The sequence below is a fragment of the Tiliqua scincoides genome, chromosome 3, assembly GCF_035046505.1.
Source record: "Tiliqua scincoides isolate rTilSci1 chromosome 3, rTilSci1.hap2, whole genome shotgun sequence".
Lineage (NCBI taxonomy): Eukaryota > Metazoa > Chordata > Lepidosauria > Squamata > Scincidae > Tiliqua > Tiliqua scincoides.
This window is the reverse complement of record NC_089823.1, coordinates 199,934,768-199,959,428: the sequence shown is the minus strand read 5'-3', so window position 1 is coordinate 199,959,428 and position 24,661 is coordinate 199,934,768. Positions and strand designations below refer to the sequence as shown.

The window sequence follows — 24,661 nt, the reverse complement described above, 5'->3', positions numbered from 1 at the left end:
TTCTGGTGTATGTTTATCCTTCTCTGCTGTTGGTCCTTCCAACAAGGACTGTTTTGCTCTCATTGTAACAGGGTGTCCCAGTACAGCAAGTTATTTTTCCCTAGAGGAGAGAATGATAACTATTTACTTATATAGGATAAATATATACAGTTAGGCTATAATCCTATACACTCTTTCTTGGGGGTAAGCCCTGTTGAACAAAATTTGGCTTACTTCTAAGTAGACATGCAAAGGATTGTACTGTTAGGAACATCAATGGAATGGAACCTAAACTCATTTACAGACCTGCCCCCTGTGGCGCCCCCAGGGCACAGGTCCAGGATGTCACCTCCCCACATCACACTGCCCCCCTGCCCACATCACACTGCCTCCGTTACTTACCCAGAGTAACGGAGCCTCACACGGCATTCAGGACCGCTCGGAAAGCCTTCTGAGGCTTCCGACACGATCTTAAACAGTACTTCTGGAAAACCAGAAGCCAAAATCTTCCTCTGCAAATGCTGAAATTAGAAATACACTGAATATTTGATAATTTTGAGCCATTAGTTATTTGTTTTTTTCTGTAAACCACTTTGTGAACTTTCTGTTGAAAAGAGGTATATAAATACTAATACTAATACTAATATTTTGTATCACTATCAAATTCTTACAGTATGCAGTATTTTAGTTCCATGTTTTATATTTGGCTTCTATATTTGATTTCAGTATTTGATAGTCTATGGTGATAGCCCCATCCAACTGAGACCAATGTTAACATTCAGTGGATTTAATCTTGGACCGCTATGGTTATGTGTTTCAGATTATAACAATATTTTATAGTTGACTGTTTATGGCATTTCATTTTTCATACCTGGCCTCAGATATGAAAAATGAAAAAAAAGAATGGGGCAAGTCCAATGTGCCCAACTTATCTACGGTATTCAGCTTTTCACAAAAGTGGCCTTCAGTGATCAACTTTCAATCAGAATCCAAATTTTAAAATTTGAAAAGTTGATGACTTCTGACATTTTAAAAATTTTTGGTTTGATTCAGTTCTGATAACTACATTTGGCTGTGCCTGTGGATTTCAGATAATAAATGCACTGGGATTCTTTTTCTAGCCCATTTATTCCTCTGTACTGCCTCTCCTTGGATATCTGTTTTTATTTTGTTTGTACACTTGCAGGCATGGCTCTGTTGTCCTTTATTCTCTGACAACATTTTTAAGCATCTAAGAAATGATTGCGGTGTGTGTTTTTTTAAAGGTCCCTTTGAGCCAGTATTGCACCCGGGCCATTATGAAGCTGATGTACTGTGCACACTGTCGGGGCATGTCAAGTGTCAAGCCTTGCAGTAACTACTGTCGCAACGTCTTAAAAGGCTGTCTGGCCAATCAAGCAGACTTGGATCCAGAGTGGAGGAACCTGATAGGTAAGAGCCACAGACAATTGGATAACATTATTTCACTTCTGTTATGCTTTTTCAACATAGCTGCTGCTCCTACTTTTGACCAAGCTGTTAGGAGAGCAGAACAGCCTTACCGCAATTAAGGAAGGTATTCAAAATCCCGTTGTACTTAGTTGAAAACATTCTCAATGTGTTGGATCGTTTTGAAGTTACTCTTCACTCCTCCAACAGAGAAATCAGAGAAAATTCATCCTCTGGTTTTACCCAGGGCTTTGGACAATTTCTTGGTGCTTCTAGAAAAATTGTATTTTTCATAATTTTTCCTCTTCCAAAGTAATTATTAAAAATGCCTTTGAATCGCCTTCTTAAGAATCTATCAGCCCAATCCAGCCCCCTCTGTTGATGCAGCGGTGCCAGCCACCACTATGGGTCCAGTCAGACCTGCGCCACTGTATTTTTAAACGGTGTCTGTATCTGTTGTTTACTCCCTTAGATTCATTGCTTTTGGTGGCAGATCGTTTTGATGGACCATCCAACATAGACACAGTCATTGGCACCATTCATACCAGAATTGCAGAAGGCATCTCTAACATGCAGGAGAATAAGGAATCTATAACAGCGAAGGTAAAAGCCCATTGATGCAGTTGAAAATCTATCTTACAGCCCAATCTTTACCTTGCCGCCTGATGGCAGTGAGTCTACTGTGATAGCGCTGACTGCTGTAAGTCTGTGGTTGTTGTAAAAGGCGCTCCAACAGCGTGTGAGACAGCACGCTGTTAGGAGTGCCTGCGGAAAGGCCTGCACCATCCCACCCCCGCCAGCAAGGGAATGCTTGCTCGCTGGAGGAGGTAGGATGACAGGGGAGATGGGAGGGGAAGGCGGGAGGGCGGAACAGAGTCAGGGAGGGGGCAGAACCAGGCAGGGAGGGAGGCTTCACAGGGGATGAGGAGGCCACAGGAGGGGGAGGATCTGTTGCAGGCGGCCCCTGATGGATCTTACCCCTTCTGGAAGCAGCCGCTCCGCCCCATTTCTCTCCTTGAACTTCAGTGGCAAATTTGCTAGTGCAGGTCCAAGGAGACCCATTGTGAGTGGGGAGACTTAAGCAGGGGTAATGGGATTTTACAATCCCCTTTCCCTGCTGAAGACTCCTGGCCCACCCGCCCCTCACCATGGATGCAGCGTTCACCAGTTTGGCATCACTGTGATGGTGGTGGGGGTTTAAAAGAATGAGATTGGGCTCTCAGTGTTATGAGACATGGCCAACCCTTTCTTTAATTCTTTACAAGCAGAGATGGTATTGATTTGATCAAGAACTCTTACAATGCAATCGTATGCATGTCTTTTCTGAAGTAAGCTCCACTGACTTCAGTGGGACTTACTCCCAGGTAGGTGTGTATAGGATTGCAGCCTTAGGCACACCTGCTTTATTTGCCTAAATATTTGTCTGAAACTGTCTCCCTGCCATCACAGAACCTGACCCAGCTTCCCTCGGAAGTTCCACCTGCCTCTCCCTCATTCCCTCTCATTTCAGGAGAATTACAAAATGGCAGTTGTGGAGCAGAATGTGATACATTAGCTCCACATGAAGGGAATTAGCTCCATCGTTATTTCTGAAACTGTGCAGCTCCCCACCCAACTGAGGCTGATGTTAACAACAGAGTAATTTGTGTTCCTGACGCCCAGCCAGTTTTCCCTTGGCTCCTAAGAACTGTAACTAACAGATTCTGATGGAGAATGAATTGGGAACTGACTGGCAAGCAGATAAGTCATTGATAGGCCAGCAGGGAAAGGGAGAGAACACAGCAGTGCAGCACAAAATGCAATGTTAATACAATGTAGAAATAGAGCCATCAATTCAGTGAGAAAGACAGAGAGAGCACAAGGGAATGAATGGATCTCTACCGCCCAGAAGGTATTTTTCATTGTTCTTGCATGTTTTTATGTCCCTAGAAGGATTGCTTTGTAATAACCACAGTAATAAACTATAAATGGGTGAGCTACAGTGATGAAACTGAATCCATTTGTCTGGTCATAAAACAAATTTCAGAATATTTTATGTGCAATTATTAAAAATCTTTGGCTAGTACGGCAGTAAACTATCTCTGTTGCTGTGAAAATTGCTGATACGGAGCAGGGCGCACCAAAGGTGACATTTGCATGATCTAGGAGGACAGGATAACTCTCCTTCCAATCTAAAGCAGCAAAGTGTTTGCCAATGGCAACTAATAACTAGAGGCTGCGATGTCCAGCATTACCGGGCACATGTAGAGCTGCCTGGTAACACCCCAAACCCAGGCTGCAATCCTATCCACACTTACCTGGGAATAAGGCCCATTGGCTATAATGACACTGAGGGCCCAATCCTACCCAACTTACCAGCACTGGTGTAGTTGCAATGCAGCCCCAAGGTAAGGGAACAAATGTTTCCATACCTTGAGGAGGCCTCTGTGGCTGCCTTCCCACCACAGGATGCAGCGCATGCCCCATTGGCACAGCTGCACCGGCACTAGAAAATTGGGTAGGACTGGGCCCTTAATTCTGAGTAGACATGCAAAGGATGGGGCTCCCAGTTGATCAATAGGTTGCAAGCATAACTACAATGGGAAGTTTCCAGATTAGAGGGAGGGAGAAAGAGAGAGACTGTCACATAGGTGTGGAATTCCATAACTGATACTAGCATCCCAGCTTTTAAAAAGTTTAAAGACAAGCTCTGTACTTGGAACTTCCACCATCTTTTTTTCTTACTCTGAAAGGAACAGGGAGAAGCAGTTTGTTGGTGGGTTTTAAAAGCAGTGAGAGATCTGGAAATTGCGTTGGTGTAACTCAGTGGTTCTCAAAGTGTGCACCATGATACTCCGGTGTGCCACAGAAAGCAGCCAGGGGCACCACAGCATCCTCTGGTTTCCTTGTGAACTGCTTCTGGTTAGCATCCTGCAGTGCTAACAGGAAGTGGGCTGGAAGGCTGCAATCAATGCAACACTAACAAATGGTTTACAAATCCTCCAACACCCCAAAGGCTTAACTTTCTCTGTTGGTGTCTCACTCTTTCCTGTGCTGTCCACTTCCTGTTAGCATTGCATTGATTGCAGCCCTCCAGTCTGCTTCCTGTTAGCATCATGCAACTCTGATTGGAAGCAAGCTGGAGGTGCTGCAATGAACACAGCAAGCGGGCAACACAGGAGACTCAAGACACAGGAGGCAGCAACAGAACTGGATTGAGAACTGGTTGGAGGCCAGGAAGCAGAGAGTGGGTGTCAATGGGCAATTTTCACAATGGAGAGAGGTGAAAAGCAGTGTGCCCCAAGGATCTGTCCTGGGACCGGTGCTTTTCAACCTCTTCATAAATGACCTGGAGACAGGGTTGAGCAGTGAAGTGGCTAAGTTTGCAGATGACACCAAACTTTTCCGAGTGGTAAAGACCAGAAGTGATTGTGAGGAGCTCCAGAAGGATCTCTCCAGACTGGCAGAATGGGCAGCAAAATGGCAGATGCGCTTCAATGTCAGTAAGTGTAAAGTCATGCACATTGGGGCAAAAAATCAAAGCTTTAGATATAGGCTGATGGGTTCTGAGCTGTCTGTGACAGATCAGGAGAGAGATCTTGGGGTGGTGGTGGACAGGTCGATGAAAGTGTCGACCCAATGTGCGGCGGCAGTGAAGAAGGCCAATTCTATGCTTGGGATCATTAGGAAGGGTATTGAGAACAAAACGGTTAGTATTATAATGCCGTTGTACAAATCGATGGTAAGGCCACACCTGGAGTATTGTGTCCAGTTCTGGTCGCCGCATCTCAAAAAAGACATAGTGGAAATGGAAAAGGTGCAAAAGAGAGCGACTAAGATGATTACGGGGCTGGGGCACCTTCCTTATGAGGAAAGGCTACGGCGTTTGGGCCTCTTCAGCCTAGAAAAGAGACGCTTGAGGGGGGACATGATTGAGACATACAAAATTATGCAGGGGATGGACAGAGTGGATAGGGAGATGCTCTTTACACTCTCACATAATACCAGAACCAGGGGACATCCACTAAAATTGATTGTTGGGCGGGTTAGGACAGACAAAAGAAAATATTTCTTTACTCAGCGCGTGGTCGGTCTGTGGAACTCCTTGCCACAGGATGTGGTGCTGGCGTCTAGCCTAGACGCCTTTAAAAGGGGATTGGACGAGTTTCTGGAGGAAAAATCCATTATGGGGTACAAGCCATGATGTGTATGCGCAACCTCCTGATTTTAGGAATGGGTTAAGTCAGAATGCCAGATGTAGGGGAGAGCACCAGGATGAGGTCTCTTGTTATCTGGTATGCTCCCTGGGGCATTTGGTGGGCCGCTGTGAGATACAGGAAGCTGGACTAGATGGGCCTATGGCCTGATCCAGTGGGGCTGTTCTTATGTTCTTATAACAGGAGGGCTTCAAACAGATAAGTCATTTGTGTAATGGGGGAGAATTTCCTTCCTTTCCTACATTTTCTGAGGAGCACAGGAGGCCCAGACTCCATTTTCCATCATGCTGCATCATGGGAGAGTTTTGTATACACATACCCGTAAGAAAAGCTACCTCTGAATGTGTAAAGAGTGCCTGTCTCTTAAGTGCACCACCTGCTTTCAGCTCCCTTGCTCGATTCTGGGGAGCCATGGCCAATGGCCAGCAGGTCAAGGGAGCTGCAGGTTGAAAAATTAACACAAATTTGGTCTGTAAAAAGATTGGGGACAATACAGAAGGCAACAGGTTGGCAATATGAGCTGGATTCTCAAGTCAAAATGTGTGAATGAAGAATCTTCAGTTTCAGAATAAAAGGCTAGTGTGAAAGCAACCAGAGTATTAAAGTTATATGAATGTATGCGTGGAAGTAAATGTAGACAGAAGAAATATCATTAATAGGAAAATACCATACAGCTTTGACTTAATGGAGAAACATGTTGATTTGCCTACAAAGGTTGGGGGGTTATTTTTCAAGGTCTTTCAAGGTTGTGGAAATCCCAAAATCAACCCAAAGCCTTCCAATGTGGAGGATAAGAAGAGGAGAGTCAAATCAGTCAGTGAAGATAAACCTTCAGGGCTTGGTCTGGAGAAACTCGTGAGTATAACATCTAAGTCTCCTTTTTATAAATCTTTTTTAGGGGGGTGAAGGCTAGTCAGGTCTGTTGAAGGACATTTACAACTGTTCTAAAAAACTTACTGTAGTATTTATTTCTTACATTTTTAACCCATGATTTCTCAGAGACACTCAAGGCAGCACACAAGGGTCACTCCGTACTCCACTGCTTTACCTCCTTGCCCTCCTTGCTTTATTGTCATGGTGACTCTGTAATACTGATTAACAGAGGGAAGGTCAGAATCAAATTTATTACTTCTTTGGAGAATCATCAGCAAAGTGATGGTGCTATTGGCATATTGTAAGATACTCCACCCATAACAGCTGCAATACCAGGTAAAAAGTAATATGCCACTGCTTTGCTTCTTCTCTTCTGGTATTCACATTCTAGTATTCTGGCAAGCGGCTGAGAGAACATACACTTTTCTTGAGAGAAAATTATTCCACAGCAGGGGTGTCCAAACTTTTTGGCAGGAGGGCCACATCATCTCTCTGACACTGTGACAGGGGCCAGGAAAAGAAATAATTAATTTACATTTCAAATTTGAATAAATTTCAAGGCTCACGCGAGAGGTCAAAGTGTTACCCTCATGCTGAGAGCAGTTGTGTTGGGCCAGCAAGGGCTCCAGCAAATCTCCAGAGGGCCAGAGGCTCATTGGAGACTGGGGGCTCTCTGCGGGCTGGATTGGGAGTCCTCGAGGGCCACAAGTGGCCCCCGGGCCAGGATTTGGGCACCCTTGTTCGACAGCCTTGAACCTTAATCATATGAAAATTGTGGACACATTTCATTGATTTCCCTGGTTGAAGCTGTAATCCTAGACACACTTACCTAGGAGTAAGTTGCCTCAATGGGACCTATTTCTGAGGGGACATGTATAGAACTGGGCTGCAAGTCTCTCAAAACATGGCCTTATTCCTCCTTTTGTTTTTGAGACATCTCTCAGTACGATCAATGCATCTCCACCTGCAAGGTTAGCACTTCTTGTTTCTTCAGCATCTACTATTGTTGGTCACTATTATTATCCACCTTGTTCAGGATTCAGGTCTTCAGCTTACTACTTCGCAACCACTGTTACCTCTCCCCCTTTCTTCTGTCTTTTTAGCCCTGTCCATTGCTAAGCTCTTTGGCAATATTAGCACTTTTCTCCCTGAACTAGGGATCTTACATGCTGTTTGTGTCCTTGTCTCTCTACTTTGAATTTTTCTTTAGAGCAGCGGTTCTCAAACAGGTAGGATGCAACCCAGTAGGCCAAGAACCACTGCCCCTTTCCCCTTAAGGGGCAGTGCTGGGGGAAGGAAGCAGCTCGATCCTTAGGATCATGCTGCTGCCAGGGACTGAGTGGCCTTTTTTCAACTTCCCCCCCCCCATGCCGGCCTCCTGGAGGTGCGGGGAGCCCCGTGGAGCCTTCCGCAGGGCTTTCCGCATCTCAAAATGTTAAAAAAATGCAATCACTACCCACTTCTGGTTTTGCGATCACAATCCGGAAGTGGGTCATGATCACATTTTTTTTTACATTCTGAGATGAGGGGTCCTCCAGAGGGTTCCACGGAGTTCCCTGCACACCCAGGAGGCCAACACAAGGGGGAGGGGTAAGGTGAAAAAACGAGCCCCTCAGTCCCCAGCAGCAGTGCTACCCTAAGGATCATGCCTTTGCCTTCTCCTACCACTCCTGTAATGACTTGGTGGTTCACAAACTCTACGTGAGAGTTTGAGAACCACTGCTTTAGAGAAATAAATTTTGCATTAATATCTTTTCTTTCAAACAGCAGATTTGGTGAAGTAGACAGATTTGGCTGTCTTAGTTCAGTTGTTCAATTCAATTCAATTGTTGTCATGTACTGAAACAGATGATCAACCAAGGACAGTCAGAGCAGACTTACATCACTGGAATAGCAACTGTCCAACATTTGAACACACAAGTTCTGCAACAATTTGCCTAGCTTAAAGCTTTCCTGAGTCTTGATTCGCTCTCTGGCAGGTTTCAGACGCCAAAGGGAAGCTGAGAGACATAAGGGACTTCTGGGTTGCCCTCCCAACCACACTTTGCAATGAAAAAGTGTTAGTTCTTCCAAAAGGATCGTCTGGTTCTTTGAATGAAGACAAGTGCTGGAATGGAATGACCAAAAGCAGGTAAGGATGGCTTACATGGTCAAAAGTGAAGGAAAATCATGTAATTCCCAGGGAAGTCCCTTCATGTGCTGGTTTCATGAAGCTTTTAAGCCTGTAAGATGAATTCATACTATATCACTATAGAGATAGGTGAAGAAGAAAACCAGTGTCAGACAGAATGAGACAGCTAACACTGTCTCTAAGATCCTCTCTTCTCCCTTCCTAACTTCTCTGTCTCTCATATATGCATTTCCATGGACTAAAAGACAGAATAGCTCCCAGCAGTGATGTTGTTGACAGTCACACTGAAGCCACATCGAAGCTTCTTTAGCCACATGAATCCTCCAACTCTGTGGAATGAGGAATAGCCCCACAGAGGACCAAGGGGCCTGATTACTCTATGCCAGTGGTTCCCAAACTGAATTGTGGCTCCCTTGGGAGCTACGGAAACCAGCCAAAATCCTCGCAAAAATACTTGCTGCCCTATACAATGTATAGGATTGTAGCCCTAATAGGGAGCCACAGCCAATGGCCCAGAAGGTCGAGGAAGCCACCAGTCATAAAGCTCTGGGACCACTCCCCTATGCTATGCTGTTGGAATTGCAAGTTTAATATTATGCCTATATCTAGCCCCTGGAATCTTACCTGCAAGCACAGACAAATTAGAAGTATAATGTTTTTATCAGAAAAATGTGGAAGATAGTAACAGTGACAGTGACAAAGTGAGTTGTAAAGTGTCTTATGTAGTAGATTAAAGGTGGTATGTTAAATCAATTACAACAATGCTTGATAACCACAGTTGGCACACATGCTCTTTGCAGATACCTTCCAGACGTGATGGGAGATGGTCTTGCTAACCAAATCAATAACCCAGAGGTTGAGGTCGACATTACCAAACCAGACATGACAATTCGTCAGCAAATCATGCAGTTAAAAATTATGACAAATCGACTACGTAATGCATACAATGGGAACGATGTGGATTTCCAGGATACAAGTAAGTAGACTGTAGGGCAGTGGTATTCAAACTGGGGCGTCGCAACACCCCAGCCTGAGGGCCCTGGGCGAGGCAGGGGGGAAGGCAGTGACGCGATCCCCAGGATCACGTCGCTCACAGGGCTGCAGGGACTGGGATGTACTTACCAGTCCCTGCAACAGCATCCTGGAGGTGCATGGAGCCCTTCGCGAGCGTCTGCAGGGCTCCCCAGCATGCAGAAAGTGAAAGTGGAGCGATTTTGCTGAAGTGGATCCTGGGGATCGCGTCGCTGCCTTCCCCCTGCCCCCGCTACCTCCCTCCCCTCCCCTGCAAGCACTTACTGTGGCTTTCAGACTCCCAGAGAGTTTGAAAACCACAGCTGTAGGGAATGAAATTCAGAGTAGTGCCCTGAAGGTAGCATGATTTATATGGGAGCTAGAAGAAAGAGATCTAGTTCATGTTCAGCAAGCAGCAGAACCTGGACAGAAAAAACTCATTATTTATTCTGTTACTCTGTTCCTTGAGGCAACTGCAAGAAGACTGCTGTAATTATTGTCCTTTTCTAGTGCTACTCAAGGATTGGTTATATACTTGCACTGGCCAGACTATGAGAGAGTTTCTCAGTTACCCCCTCCCCAGTGCTTGGTGTTACTCTGTCCTCTTGGAGGAGTTGACCCGCTCTATCCATACAGGCAACTCCAAGGTCTGCATACCGAGAAACACCTCCAGTGCCTGTTCAGATCCCATCTCTCTGGAGATTCATCAGAAGTGGCTGTATCTCCCTATTGCATCATACTGAAGAATACCTCATTCTTCAGAATACATCAACTTCTTTTGTCTTGGCAGTATGACAGGAACATAGGCTGGGGAGGGTGCTTTCCTCTGTTTCCTTTAGTGTTCCATGCTAGCAAATGCAGTTTTTGAAACAATTTTTTTTTAATGGTGTCAAGTAGCCCTGAGCACTATTTGGCTCACTTCTATTTTGTCATCACTGAACCTACATTTGGCAACTCTTTGTTGTCCCAATAGGTGGAGGCAACATTATGATCAAGCTGTGAGTTGAGGCAGTTGTGCGACCACTGCACTATATACCAAATTCTGCATTAATGCATTCTCACACGTTGGTAATCAGCTGTTGTACATTAGTCTTGACTGGATTTACAAGGGTATACCTGTGGGGTAGGTTGCAAGCATGTAAGAATTTCCACATTCACCTGAGCTTTGCATTGCATAGGTGATGATGTCAGCGGCTCTGGAAGCGGTGATGGCTGCCTCGATGAAGTCTGTGGCAAAAGACTGTCCAAGAACCCTAGCACCAGACCACCAAATACATACCCTATGCCTAAGCAGTCAGGACCAGGCAATGGTGGAAATAGCAGCAGCATACTATTGCCTTCCTCCATGCTTTTATTAGTTTCTCTGTTGGCTGTCGTGACGCAGTCCCTATGGCGGTAACTCATCTGTGTGGCCTATCAAAGAGACTGTGGTGGGTGAGCTCATAACTTTGCCAAAAACGTGGACAATATTTAATTCATCTTGGCAAAAACGAGGGAGATAAAAGGTTCTTGATTGTTTGTGATAAACCTGGCAGTGCTAGAGCTGGTCTTTTCTTTTGGTCTTTTTTGAATGCTGGGCCCTTCTTTCTGTACCTCATTTTTTAAAAAAAGTCATTAATTTGCCACAAAGAGGCACCAAGGGGCCTGCAACAGGCCTTGGCAGATAGGTTGAATGGGGAAAAGAACAAAGGACCCCCCCCCCAATGATGCCATTTTTACTGACTGCAACAAAATATGCAAGTATCTCATATTCTTATTTAATGGTAGCCTTGAGTGTGCTACATTGGTTTAGAATAATACACCTTTTTAATTTAAAGGTTTTCAAAGTGCTATAATGGGGGTCCGTTCATAACGTGTCATTAAGCAGAGGGCAACGAATCCTTCCTTTCCTTTGATGTAGGAATATCTGTTCTGTATGTTTCTGGTTACCAAAGGGATTCCTTATCCTGGAGTTGGGAACAGAAGTTCGTTTTAAATTCACAAATATGTTTGTCTGCTAAAATGAGTCATCATAGCTAATTAATATTTTTCCTACATCCAGGGAAACGGGAAGCAGGTTAGGTTTTGCATGCTCCTTGGAAAGTAGCATCAAATTGATAAACATGCAATACTGAATTGTAATATGCAACATTGTGATGGAAATATGCATAGGGAGATGTCTGCCTGGAAAGCTCTGCTTTCCATTTGAGGCTGAACATCTTCCTGTTACAGTGATAACAGTCAACTTTTACCAAAGGGATAATGCAAAGAAACTGTTTTGTTTATTATTACTTGTTATGTTGGCAAAGCCTGAAAACAGATGATTGGTCAAAATACGGAACCATAACATACTAATCCTATCAAATGCCCCTGGAAATTTGCTTGGACACAACATCAGGTTTTCAAGGTTTTGGGTCATCACATCTTTGATCCTGCCCCCAGTTCCACCAGTTATGTCATTTGGGGAATGCAAGCAGACCAAAGCCATAGTCTGAATCTCCATATCAACCAAATGCTACCCCATTTCATATCATGTTGCCCTAAGCTCTTGAAGCATTATTTAGAACAACTGTGTCTCTTTTGATGAATTTTTCTGATTATTGTTACATATTTGCCAGGGAAGTTGACTGATACTAAGGTGGTTGAGAGGAAAGAGGTGGTGGTGTCCAACCACAGATCTTCATGAACATGTCTATATTCTCTTTTGGGACATCCCACGCTCTCTGCTTAAGGTGTTTGGGTTTGTTTGAACTACAGCCATAAGCATTTTTTTTCTTTTTCAAAAATTTCTAGCATATCAAGGCAGTCCATCTGATTGAATGAACAACAAAAACGCCTTGATCTGAGCTTTGCTGTTAATTTACTTTTTTCATTTCAATTTCATATCAGTTTACTTTCAGGGAGCAGGGGCTGTGAAAGCATCTTTTTACATTTAAAAATAGAGAGATTGCATAAATGTTGGAATATTTCTATTCTGTGTCTTGCATCAAAGACAAATGTTGTGTTTCCTCACAACAGCATTCAAAAAGGCATAATTACAGAAGGTTGTCATCAGTTTTAGAAGGTACCCAGTTTATCTGGTGTGCTCCCTGGGGCATTTGGTGGGCCGCTGTGAGATACAGGAAGCTGGACTAGATGGGCCTATGGCCTGATCCAGTGGGGCTGTTCTTATGTTCTTATAAACAAAGGAAGAAGTTTGAGCACCACAGCATTAGAAGTAGTGAAACAATGAAAGAAAATTAATTCAGTTATCATTCCCATTACTGGCTCTATTCAGTTTTATAAGACATTGAGAGAAATTAGTATCCTAATCACCCCAATCAGTATTGGTGGCTGCCAATCACATTGATACTGTATTTTCCAAACTCAGGCAAAATCTGGCACCAGCGTGAACTCTTTGTTCCATATTACAACTTGTGCATACCTTATTTTTAATCCCTTGTGAGCAGAACAATACCCCACCTGCTTTTTTTATTATTGATCTAGTCAATCTAATTTATTTTTGTTTTCAGATACATCGTTCTTCAAATAGTTCTGAATACAAATGAGGCACGGAAATCAAATATCCTGCCTCCTTAGAACACAAATTTTCAAAGGCCAGAGAAAGTGGAGTGCCACATTCAAATAGTGTTGTAGAGGCAGCCTTCCATTGGTAAGAATACAGATAAATGAAGTGCTTACACACAATGCAGGAGAAAACGAAATCACTATCATTTCCTACCCCCAATCTTCTGCCAACCTGCTGGAGAGCTGTAAACTCACACAGTTCAGGACCCTATCTAGGACTCAAACTACATGTGGCAGCATCAGACCCTATTTTTTTTAAAGTCTAGAGTCTGCCTCAATCATATCTAAAGTAGGAAACAGCAGGGTTCAATTTCTAGAGCAAGGAAGGTATGCAGGTGCCTTTCCCTCTGCATTTACCATGCATATTTACTTGCCAGGCACTTTTTTCTCAGCCAGTTCACTTCTGGTATCAGAACCCAGCTGAGAAAAAAGTGGCATTGCAGATGAGGCTGGGGTATATAATCTTGCCCTGACATGCTGTTTTTGCCTTAAAGGTCTGGCACCAGCACTCCTGCTCTGTTACTTTATATGCAATTGGGTGGACCTGGGTTGAGGCAAACAGCCTATTGCTACCATGTGCAGTCTGAGCCTAAGTCTTTTGACATTATCCCAGGCTCATGGGATTCAAATTCGTTGAGATTTTTTCCTTTTGTTATCAAGATGGCAGTGCTCTGTTTTGATTTTTAAAGCACTTTGCCATAAGGGATACTGTTGGATTTAGTAATTGGGCAAAGGAACTTAACACCTTGGCCCCTTGCAAAGCTGGCAACCAGAAACTAGAGGCTTGGATGTACAACCTATTCTTTTTGTGCCACAATGTGAGAGTGGGATCAATAGAAGCTTTGAGAGCAGTGATATTTATCCTTTACAATGACAAACAACCTGTTGTTTTCTGGTGGGCTTGTTAGGGAGCTAACATACAAATATACCCAGAGTACATCTTGACTTTAAAAAGAAAATGCAGTTCTTTCTGCAAAACTAAAATTTATTTCATTTATTGGCACACTTGGCCATTTATATATTTCTTTTGGTTACCAAGTTACTTGTAACTATCTTGCACTGTTGAATTCTTGTATAAATAAAAAAAAAAAGGCTGGAGACTTAAATCTATATGAATGCCACTTACAAGATGCTGCTTTATTGCTTTGGTTTTTACTGAATTTTGACAGGAAACCAAGAGGTGCTGGTTTGGCCCCCATGGAAATGAAAGTATTCATCAACCTGCTCATAATAATAGCTCAGCAATGTGTCTTGCCAGCTCTCAGGAGTGCCAAAATACATGCCCAGCCAGAGTTAGAATGACAGCAGTGTAAGATCGGCTGTTGCTTGACAGGCAGGAACCTGAGCCATTAATGCACTTGGAGACAACACCTGGCTGTTCGCTCTGCTGGCACATTTACTGTGGAGTATCTGCTTTCCTCATGTGATCTGGATTGTTTTCTGGAAATGGATGTTCCTGGAAGTGTATATCATGGCCTTCTGGCCCTTTCCAATGGTTTACAGTTATTTTTGCCTAAGAATTAGGTTTGATTTAATCTTGACAAGTACCACAATGCATGTACCTATAGCCACACCGACTTTTTACTCTTGTACTAACCCCAGCCCACTAGTTGCAGAGTAGGGTGGCCCAAGCTGCAGTCATTCATGTATGAGCCATTTAAAGGTTGCTTCTGCCACATGGAACTCTGAATCAGTAAAAGCTGATTGGTAGCCCTGAACAAAGCAGCTATTATTTCTGAAGCAGCACCCCCTCTTCCAGTTACAAATGCTTCAGACTGGGGTTTAATGGTGTATACATTTTTACCCCTGGATAATCAGTGGCTACTGCTATGGTTTCTGCAGTTGTTTCAGCTCAAGCTATAATGTGGAGGGTGGGTGTTTGAATTGGGATGCCAGATCCAACCACAGGACCAGCAGTTCAAATTTGCTGCCATATATTTACATTTCTTGGCATAAATAGTGCCAAGTCACATGTGCATGTCCAACTAATCTAAAAAATAATGAAGGATCTACAGGCTCCTATGTAGATGTTTTATGATATTTGGTCTGAATGAAATCAAGGGAAGTGAAAGTGGCTTAACTCACAACTTGGAGCCAAACCACCTGTGTTAGTGATCATGTCATTTGCCTGGCAGTCTTTAAAAACAAAAAATAAATAACAGCCACAGGGTAGGGGTAGATCAGGACTGCACCAAAGCAAAGGCATTTTGTAATCAATTTATTCACCATTAAGCTGGGAAAAATATAATACTAAAAGTATGTTTATTGTGTAACATTTAAAACTTCTCGTATTATAGACACAAGAATATACAAACAGAATGCTCCACAAATTTCTGTAGCACTGAAACCATTAACAACCATGAACTCAATGACCTTAAGCATGCCAACTCCTTACTGAATTGGGGCCCACAATCTCTGTTCTAGTATCTTTTCACATTCTACAAGCCACAAGGATCTAGTGAACCTCTAAATATTCCCACTGACTGCAATAGGATCTGTAGTTGTACATGTCACTACTGCATATTTTGAGATACTCACAAGCAGTAACTGTGTCTTCAAATAATGGCTTTAGTCAATAACACCACTGACAAGTTCCAGCTAAACTTATATGTAAAGGTAAGTTCTATGCTTTCCTACTAAGAGTGCAAAACAGAATACTGTAATTTAATTGTACACAGAGGATCTATCCTGTAACTTTACTAAAAACAAGAGGATTTGGACCACAGGTTCCTCCACTTTGATCCCTAAGATTCTAATCCTACAACTGCCATTAAAGGGCTCAATTCAGAAGTCAAGTAATACTGAATTGAGGACTGAAAACCTGCAGGAGCAGTCCTGGCTCTCTTGCTGCTTGAGAGCCAGGACAGCAAGTGCTGCTCAACCTCCCCCCCCCCCCTTGCCTGGAAGTAATTGTGGTGATATCCACCACAGTTACTGCCAGCCAGCCCTCCCTCACCTCTTTTTTTTTTTTTTTAAAGCTACAGAAGCCAGGGCTGCCAGCTTCTGCCAGGTTGGAAAGTAGAAGATGTTTAGAGCCACCCACACTGAGCAGGCACCGCTAACTTTTTTTTCCCTAAAGTGACAGAAGCCAGCAGAGCTGCTGCTGGCTTTTGCTGCTTTGAAGGGGGGACAGCCAGCCCTTTAACTTTTTTTCCATTCAAAGTGACAGAATGGAAGCTAGCAGGGCTGCAGCCGGTTTCCACTGCTTAAAAAAAAAAGGCAACAGGGTAGCAGTGGGTGGCGCCACCGCCCCTATAGACATGCTGATCAAGACTTTTGACCCCCTTGTCCTCCCCCAAGTACAACAGTGGGAACCTGAGTGCATCTAAGAGTTTAGTGGACCAGCGCTCGCTCTCTCTCTCTCATATGTGTGTGTGTGTGTGTGTGTGTGTGTGTGTGTGTGTGTTTCTATTAACTCTACAGAGGGAATGTCTCCAGCAGACCCACTTCCTGTTCACATGTGTTTATAATAACAAAAACAGCTACATGTCCATAGACATTCTGAAAGTTATTGATACATTTGGTGTATTCGCTATGGAAGGGCTCATATACAGTGAAGCAACTATCTCCTTGTTTTTCCAGTAAGAGCCCTTAATTGCTAGGCAAAATCCTCAGAGTTTCCTCCCAAAATCCTCAGCAGAGATGGGCAGACCAATCCTGAGCTGTCTGGTGTGTAAGGCTGCAGCCCAGAAAGCGGTGTGTCTGGGCTGAAAGTGGCTGCCGCCGCATCCTCCATACTCCAGGCAGTTGCCACCTCCTCCTCAGGAGAAGAGGACTTTCGTCCCCTTCCCCTGGGTAAAGCGAGTAGCCCCGCAACGGGGCTACTTGATTCTACGGTGACCCAAAGGTCACCGTAGAATCAAGAGCCCCTGTGTCAGGCGGTCAGCCCGGCACAGAGGCTCTGGATCCAGTGGCCTATCCCGCCTCCCTCCCTCCCCCCAGAATGCCTCCTCCCTGCCCTCTCTCCTCCCCCTGCCCTGGAATGCCTCCTCCTCTACTACCCCCACAACCCCCCACCTACCTCTCTACTGCTCAGTTGTCTGTGCGACGGCCAAGCAGCAGAGCTCTGGTGCTCCACTGACACTAGCCCAATGCCAGCCAGCGCTGGGCTAGCACCGGTAGAGCACCAGTGCTAGGGCCCACAAACGTGCCTTACAGCATGTTTGCAACAGTACACACTGGCAGTGAGCTGGCGCATAAAGCTTAGGATTTGGCCCTGAGCAGCTCACAGTCAGAATCAGGCTATCCTATCACAGAAAGCTTCCTAGACATGCCAATGCTATAGCCACAATGGTGGCTAAAAAACAAGCAGATCTTGCCCTCCAGCTATACCTCATTGTGGTTTACCAGAGAACCTCAGGCTAAAGGCTTTTGAACTACTTGCATAGTTCAAATTCTTTCAATATTAAAACAAAATCTGATTTCTTACCTGTATAGGGAATTCATTTTTTAAAAATATGACTTCACTCCTACATCAATTACCTGGCATCACTTTAACTACAGTAAGTGGCTTTCAGCACTAATGATGCAAGAATACAAGCCTTCTTCAGTTTCATCTTCTAGTATCCCCTTTTCACCTTCCCTTATATAGCATTATTCACATTGTTACAGCTGAGTGATACCAAGGAAAAGTACTGGGATTTAAACAAAACTATAATTCCCAGTGTAAGGGAGATCAGCCTGACTGCTACTCTTCTCAAGTTTTCCCTTCATCCCTTTGGAGAGTTTTGACTTTTTGTCTTGCTTTTTCTTAAGGAGCCCTCTTGCATCTTTGCGTTGTTTCACTTCCTTCAGCTTTTTGTCTGGAGCCACTTTGCCTTTTGCCAGCTTAGTCTTACGTTGACGTGCTATTAAAAACAAAGGCAAAAATACAGAATTGGCATTTTGCAAAACAGAATATTACAGCTAATAATTTTAGAATATTTTTAGGATGTAAGAATGTATGGTTCCTTGATGTCCCAGACGGTGAGAATAGATTACTCAATGCACAAAATGTTTTTTCCCTTTTATCACTCCTGTCTATTTTTGCCTTTAATAGTTCTTTAGATAGCTCACCCTTAAAAATTACTGCTACAACTCTCTTTAATTTGAGAATAGCAGAGTCTAGACTTGATACACTGTTTAACTTTTATCTAGCCAGCATAGAATAAGGCACAAATACAAAGTCCAGTTCTCCTGAAAGTGTGTACAGGGGTAGAAATGTGACAGTGGCTGCAGACCACTGACTCTGAATGACCTGCATCACCGCTGACCCATATCAGCCTTCATCACATCAAGGAGAGGTTGCACATCAGGTCTCTGCCGATACACAACCAGAATCAGGCAACCCGTACTTTCCACTGCTTTGGTGACAATGATGGTGGCTTTATGGTCATACTAATCCTTAGTGTATGTTACACATCAAATGTACAGCTGAAAGATTATTTTTCCAAACACTGAGAACAGGTTTGTGTGAAGTGGATCAATCCATGCTCTGCTTTAATGACTGAAAGTAAAAGGAGAAACAGTGCAGTTGGCCCGCATCTCACAGAGAGTTACGTTCTGAGGTCAGCATGTAAAGACAAAAATCACTTACAGATGAAACTCCATTTAAGCCAACAAATACATACTGCCTCTTTAAGAACTAAAAGCACAGTACAAGAGACATGGAGGTACTGAGGGAACTGCAGCTTCATTCACTTCAGGCTCTCACCAGGCCATAAACAGAGAAAGTTAAATGGTGGGTGGAATCACCTGCACCAAGTGTTGTTTGGGGGGGCACATTTGGGGGGGCACATTTACTTGAATTTGCACAAGTCTATCACATGCAAGAAATGGGCCAACTCAATATTTTATAAATGACCACAAGACAGGAACAATGTTATAAGCTCCAGTGCTATCCAATATGATAAGGGACTGCATGAGAAAGGAGCAAGGTAAGAGGGAAGTAAACTGTCACTACCACCACCTGCAGCAATACAGCAATCAGCTGGCTCATCCATTCTCCTCACATGGCCCCTTTAAATAAAACAGGTGCTCCCAGCATGTCCCACTTTCCCACCTTGTGTGATCCTTCAGGATGTTTCCCCCCTTGCTTTCTTCAAAAGCCACTTTTTCATCAAGGCTTTGGTACCATGGCTTTTTCCTATTGCAACTCATAGCCCAATCCTATGGGCTGAAAGCCCTGGCAGAACATGCACTCCAAAGCGCTGACTGCTGAAAAGCAGCTGTAAAGCTTTCTAGCAGCATGCTGCTGGGGCAGTGGTGAAAAGGCTAGAATCTTCCCTTACATGTCACCAGAGCTTCAGCCACCCATTGAGGAAGGTAAGATGGCAGGGAGGTAGGAAGGTGGAACAGAGGAGGGAGGGGCAAAACTGGGTGGGAAGGCTGCAGGAGGGACAGGTCTGGTGGGAATAACGCACACTGGATCCTATCCAGCAGCAACCTCCCCACCCCCTTTCCTCAGACTTGTGCTACTGAAATCGCTAGTGCAGGTCCAAGGAGACCCATTGTGTATTGCAAGACTTATGCAGGGGCAATGGCAATCCTGGCCCTGGTAACAATCAAGGCCACAATCACAAGCTGCTGCTCCCCCTATCAGCCAAGCTGCCACGCCTTGCCTCCCTGCTAAAGGCCGCATGCACCCTGAACCTTTGAAGGCCTGGTAAAACCCTCTGATGGCTTCCCTGGCCCTCAGAAGGCCTTCTAAGGGCATAAAAATGTCACTTCCAGTTTCCTCCATGAAACCGGAAATGATGTTTTTGGGCCATCAGAGGTCATTACAAGCCATCGAAGGGTCAGGGAGGCAGCACGCTGGCCCTCAGAACCTCTCTGGGCAAAAGGCCTTCAGGGGACAGCCCTCAGATCAGTGTACCAACCAACGAAGTGCGGGGGAAGCACTGCAGGTGGGTGAACGGCAGCACAGCACCACCCCCAAGCCTGGTGCCTGGGACATTTGTCCCCACCTCAGGTATGCCATAGCGCAGCAGTAAGGGGATTTAAATCCCCTTTCCCTGCTCAAGTCTCCTGATCTGCCTCCTGTACTGGATACAGCATACTCGTTTTTGGTGCAGCTGCACTGGGGGGACAGTAGAATTGGGTTGTAAGTTAAGGATATGTTCCTGAAAAATAAGTCACATAAGCCTCCCCTGTTTACAACGCCTCCATTCCACCCTCCCCCCCTTTTGTCTCCCTTGTATGAATGGCTAGGTGGAAATCCTTTCAGGGCAGGAACCTCTCCCTACTGATGGCACTAATTAAGCAAATAATAAATAAAAGCAGAGTTGCACACAAATGAAATATCTCTTCTCCCCCTTTTTGTTGACACACTGCATCAGCATTGGAAAGCTGGATAGGACTGAGCCCAAAGCCTGTAATTCTATGCACTTTTTTCTGGGAGTCCCACTGAACACAAGGGGGCTTACTTCTGCTTAGACATGCATAGAATTGTACTACAAGTATTAACAACAATTGAGAGAACAATGGCTGCTAAAATATGTGAAAAATGGAAAGCATTCTCCCTGGCAGAGATATGGTGAAATATGATATTCTACCCTAAAATAAGTAATTTTGCCCTCCAAAAAACTAACAGGCAATATGGCACTGTCCTATAAAAAATTCATAAAGGCACTGAGTGTACATCCTAACTAGTTACTTTGTTCAAGCTTAATATCTTTTCATATTCCTAAATATTATTTCTTTGCCTAATCTGGACTTTTGTGAATTTGAGATGTTGCTTCCCCACCTACCTAGTACACACTCTCACCAAGCCAACATGAAGAAGATATTGTATCTATCTTGCAAGTTCTTCCTCCATAGAACCATCACATGAACAACCATGGAACAGGTCAGTTATATCTGAACTCCAACAAACTTGCCTTAATGCAAGGACTCCATTTATACATTTTTATCCCAACCTTTCCTGATGACACTCAAGAGTTTGCAATATAACAACATTAATGAAAAATGTAAACATTTAAAAACATCTAACAAAAACCAGGAGCTAGAAAGGAGCAATTTTACCTTTAACAACTGCAATAAGCAGCACTACAAACCGAGCAAAAAGAAAAGCAGCAAACTGTTATAAATCCTGGCTGTGTGAAATCCCAGAAACCAAAATCAAACTGTGCTTAATGAAAGGAGGTCAGGGGTCAAAATCAACTTACAATCCTGCATTGTCTCTTCTTGTTCCTCCTCAGACCCAGTTGTAGATGGAACATCTTTTTGCAGCAATAAAACAAGGTGTAGAATGTTCAACAGTAAGACAGTGTTACAAATGCCTCAAAGGAACAGTGTCCTCTACAGAAATGTGAACTGCAGCCATTTCTGCTCATCATTTATCATTTATTTATCACAAATGATGAGATTTAAATTCAATTTATTGCAAATATAGCATTAAACAATTCCAATCTGATTACATACATCATTTAGCAATTATTACAATATATACAGCACACAAATAGAAATCACATGGTTTTAAGCTTTCAGTATGTGCATTTTGTCATTTACACAGACATAGTTTTCTTAGACTATGGTATGTTCACATAAACAATTAATTCTTGTTAAATATTTCTTAATGCATTTTGACTCCACCTATCGTCTCTCTGAAGAAAAGTTACAGTGAAGAGGGCATCAGGATAGATATTGCTCATTAAATGAGCAATACTTCTCTCTAGTCCTGAACTGCTTGTTGATGAAAGCGTTTGTTATAGTCTCCTCACATCCCTCATTAGAAAGTCAAATCCAGGAAAACTCCAGAATGTCAGCTCATGGCTTCTCTCACCAGGATCTTCTTGATGGGAAAAGTGAGGAATGTACAGAGATCATTTGCTGCTAATACCCAATTGAACTCTATTCAATCCTGTTCAGGTGAGTGTAGTTAATTTTGGATATGCCTAATTGGAACTTCCCTATTTCAGTCGAAAAGACTGGAAAAGCCAAGATCGCTCCACCTGAATGACGTATTTCTGAGTGCTCCATGGACAATTTCTCCTCTTTGTATCTTCCCTCTTCAATCATACCTTACAAAATATTATAAACTTTTTTTTCATCACAAATGGAAAACATTTGAGTTTCCAAATTTCACAGCAAAAAAACTGAACTATATCCTTTGTGGAAAGCCACACCATACTCCTGTATATATTATTCATTTCTTCTATATGCATAATGCACATACAGTCCATTTGTGGCAGCAGAATTCCTCTTCCAAGGCCCTCAGCTTTGTTCCAATGAAGGACAAGATCTAGTCAAATGAAGTCATTCTCTTACCAGTCTTCTATCTGAGATCCAAGTACAGCTGTTCCAGGGGTTCAACTATCATAGCAAAGTCTTCTGTCTTCACTGCTCTGCTTATTATTTAACCTTGTCTCTTTTGCTTTACAATGATGAGTGGACATACCGCTTTGCATATTATTCTGCTCTGACTCCTAAGTTCCTAAATCTATATTCTTGCACATCAGAATTTCAAAAATCCAATGCCCATCCCTCCATTCAAGCCTCTTTTTTACTTTTAATGCACTATATTTGGGGGGAGGCAGAAACAGAGAGGTGGGGTTCAATCCTATCCAGTATTCCAGCGCTTATGCAGCCGTGCCAATGAGGCGTGAGCTGCATCCTGCAGTGGAGGGGCAGTCACGGAAGCCACCCCAAGATAAAGGAATGTTCCCTTACCTCAGGGCAGCACTGCAGCTGCATCACCCTTGGAAAGTTGGATTGGATTGGTCCCTTAGTTCAACTCAAGTACTTCTGCAGTAATTTATTTCAGCCACATAAAGATGATGGGGTTTGGGGCTGAATTCGAGATATTTTGCTAAGCAACAGAAAAACTGGAGATTGACCAAGAGTTTGCACAGGCTTCTATCTGAGTTTCAAACTAAATTAACATGTTAAAAAAATTACCATTTAGACACTAGATTTCATAATAATAATGTCAGGAAATGAGAAAAACGTAAGTGGCACAACTTGACAAATTTATGCACAACTTGTATGCAGTCTGATATCAGGCGTTGCAAAATCTCCTGTACATATTTTACCCCAAGTTCACTCTTTTGGAATGCTGACAGAACTGTGCCTTAGCTTTGCTCATTAGAACAGGAATACACAAAGAACTAGTAGTTCAAATTAGCAGGGCTGCATTCCTATACAAACTTACCTAGGAGTAAGTCTCATTGAACTCAATAGGATTTTTGAGTACAGGTGTGCATCACTTAAGGACCTGGATGGAAACATTCTTGGATCCTCTTTGGTCATTATGCAAACATTTAGTCTTCACTGTGTAAACTGACACTCTACTGTAGACTATGGGAGACCTGATTCTTCCTTGTGTAAACAAGCACTTACTGTGCAGGTTACTGGAGACTTGATTGCCTCATTAATTAACCCATTTTTGCCCGGCCCAGAGGTGTACACGTTTGGTTCCTGTTGCATATATACAACATTGGGCAGAAAATGAGCCTCTTTGTTGTGCGTTGATCACATATGTGGTCCATCTTTAGGCAGACGATTGTTAAGTGACACACAACTGTATATAAGCATAAAATTGTGCTGTAAGGCTGTAGTCCTTAACACTTTTGGCAAATCTGAAGCATTTGGCTATTTTCCCCCCTTCTTTTACTTAATAAAAAAAAAAGCAGGAAAAGGGGAAACAAGTATATATAAATGAAATACATAAAACTGTACAAATATTAATATAAAAATAAATAGTAATAAGCAATCTATCCATGTTGGCAACCTTCAGTCTCGAAAGACTATGGTATCGCGCTCTGAATGGTGGTTCTGGAACAGCGTCTAGTATGGCTGAAAAAGCCAATTCGGGAGTGACAATCCCTTCCACACTGGGAGCAAGTGCAGTCTGTCCCTGGTCTGTCTCCCTGGCTATGGGCCTTCCTTCTTTGCCTCTTTGCCTCAGACTGTTGGCCAAGTGTCTCTTCAAACTGGGAAAGGCCATGCTGCACAGCCTGCCTCCAAGCGGGCGGCTCAGAGGCCAGGGTTTCCCACTTGTTGAGGTCCACTCCCAAGGCCTTCAGATCCCTCTTGCAGATGTCCTTGTATCGCAGCTGTGGTCTACCTGTAGGGCGCTTTCCTTGCACGAGTTCTCCATAGAGGAGATCCTTTGGGATCCGGCCATCATCCATTCTCACGACATGACTGAGCCAACACAGGCATCTCTGTTTCAGCAGTGCATACATGCTAGGGATTCCAGCACGTTCCAGGACTGTGTTGTTTGGAACTTTGTCCTGCCAGGTGATGCCGAGAATGCGTCGGAGGCAGCGCATGTGGAAAGCGTTGTTTCCTCTCCTGTTGTGAGCGAAGAGTCCATACATGTCTGTAAAAGGCTTCCAAATGTCCAGAAATATATCCAAACATAGTTGCTGTCTATATGTCCAAATATTGATAGATCCTCACTCAATCAATTGAATAATAATAGGGAGCACTTATACTTCCAATGTTTTAGTATAAGGCACAAAGAGTTTGTTTCCACTATCTTGCAATTAACTTCCATGAAATAGGCAGATAAGTT

At 43.6% G+C, this 24,661-nt stretch overlaps 2 protein-coding genes across 2 annotated transcripts in view; one reads left to right on the top strand and one right to left on the bottom strand.

The window, feature by feature from the left end:
• GPC1 (glypican 1) overlaps window positions 1–14,262 on the top strand; it is a 265,896-nt gene extending 251,634 nt beyond the window's left edge. The window contains exons 4-9 of the mRNA XM_066621629.1: window positions 1,245–1,410; window positions 1,880–2,010; window positions 6,339–6,458; window positions 8,456–8,607; window positions 9,408–9,583; window positions 10,797–14,262. Coding sequence (XP_066477726.1) covers window positions 1,245–1,410; window positions 1,880–2,010; window positions 6,339–6,458; window positions 8,456–8,607; window positions 9,408–9,583; window positions 10,797–11,017 — 966 coding nt within the window. The 3' untranslated portion in view covers window positions 11,018–14,262. The remainder of the gene's footprint in view (window positions 1–1,244; window positions 1,411–1,879; window positions 2,011–6,338; window positions 6,459–8,455; window positions 8,608–9,407; window positions 9,584–10,796) is intronic.
• Window positions 14,263–17,805: 3,543 nt separating this feature from the next.
• The window catches only part of ANKMY1 (ankyrin repeat and MYND domain containing 1), a 50,492-nt gene continuing 43,636 nt past the window's right edge, over window positions 17,806–24,661 (bottom strand). Inside the window, exon 17 of the mRNA XM_066621502.1 lies at window positions 17,806–18,011. Coding sequence (XP_066477599.1) covers window positions 17,806–18,011 — 206 coding nt within the window. The remainder of the gene's footprint in view (window positions 18,012–24,661) is intronic.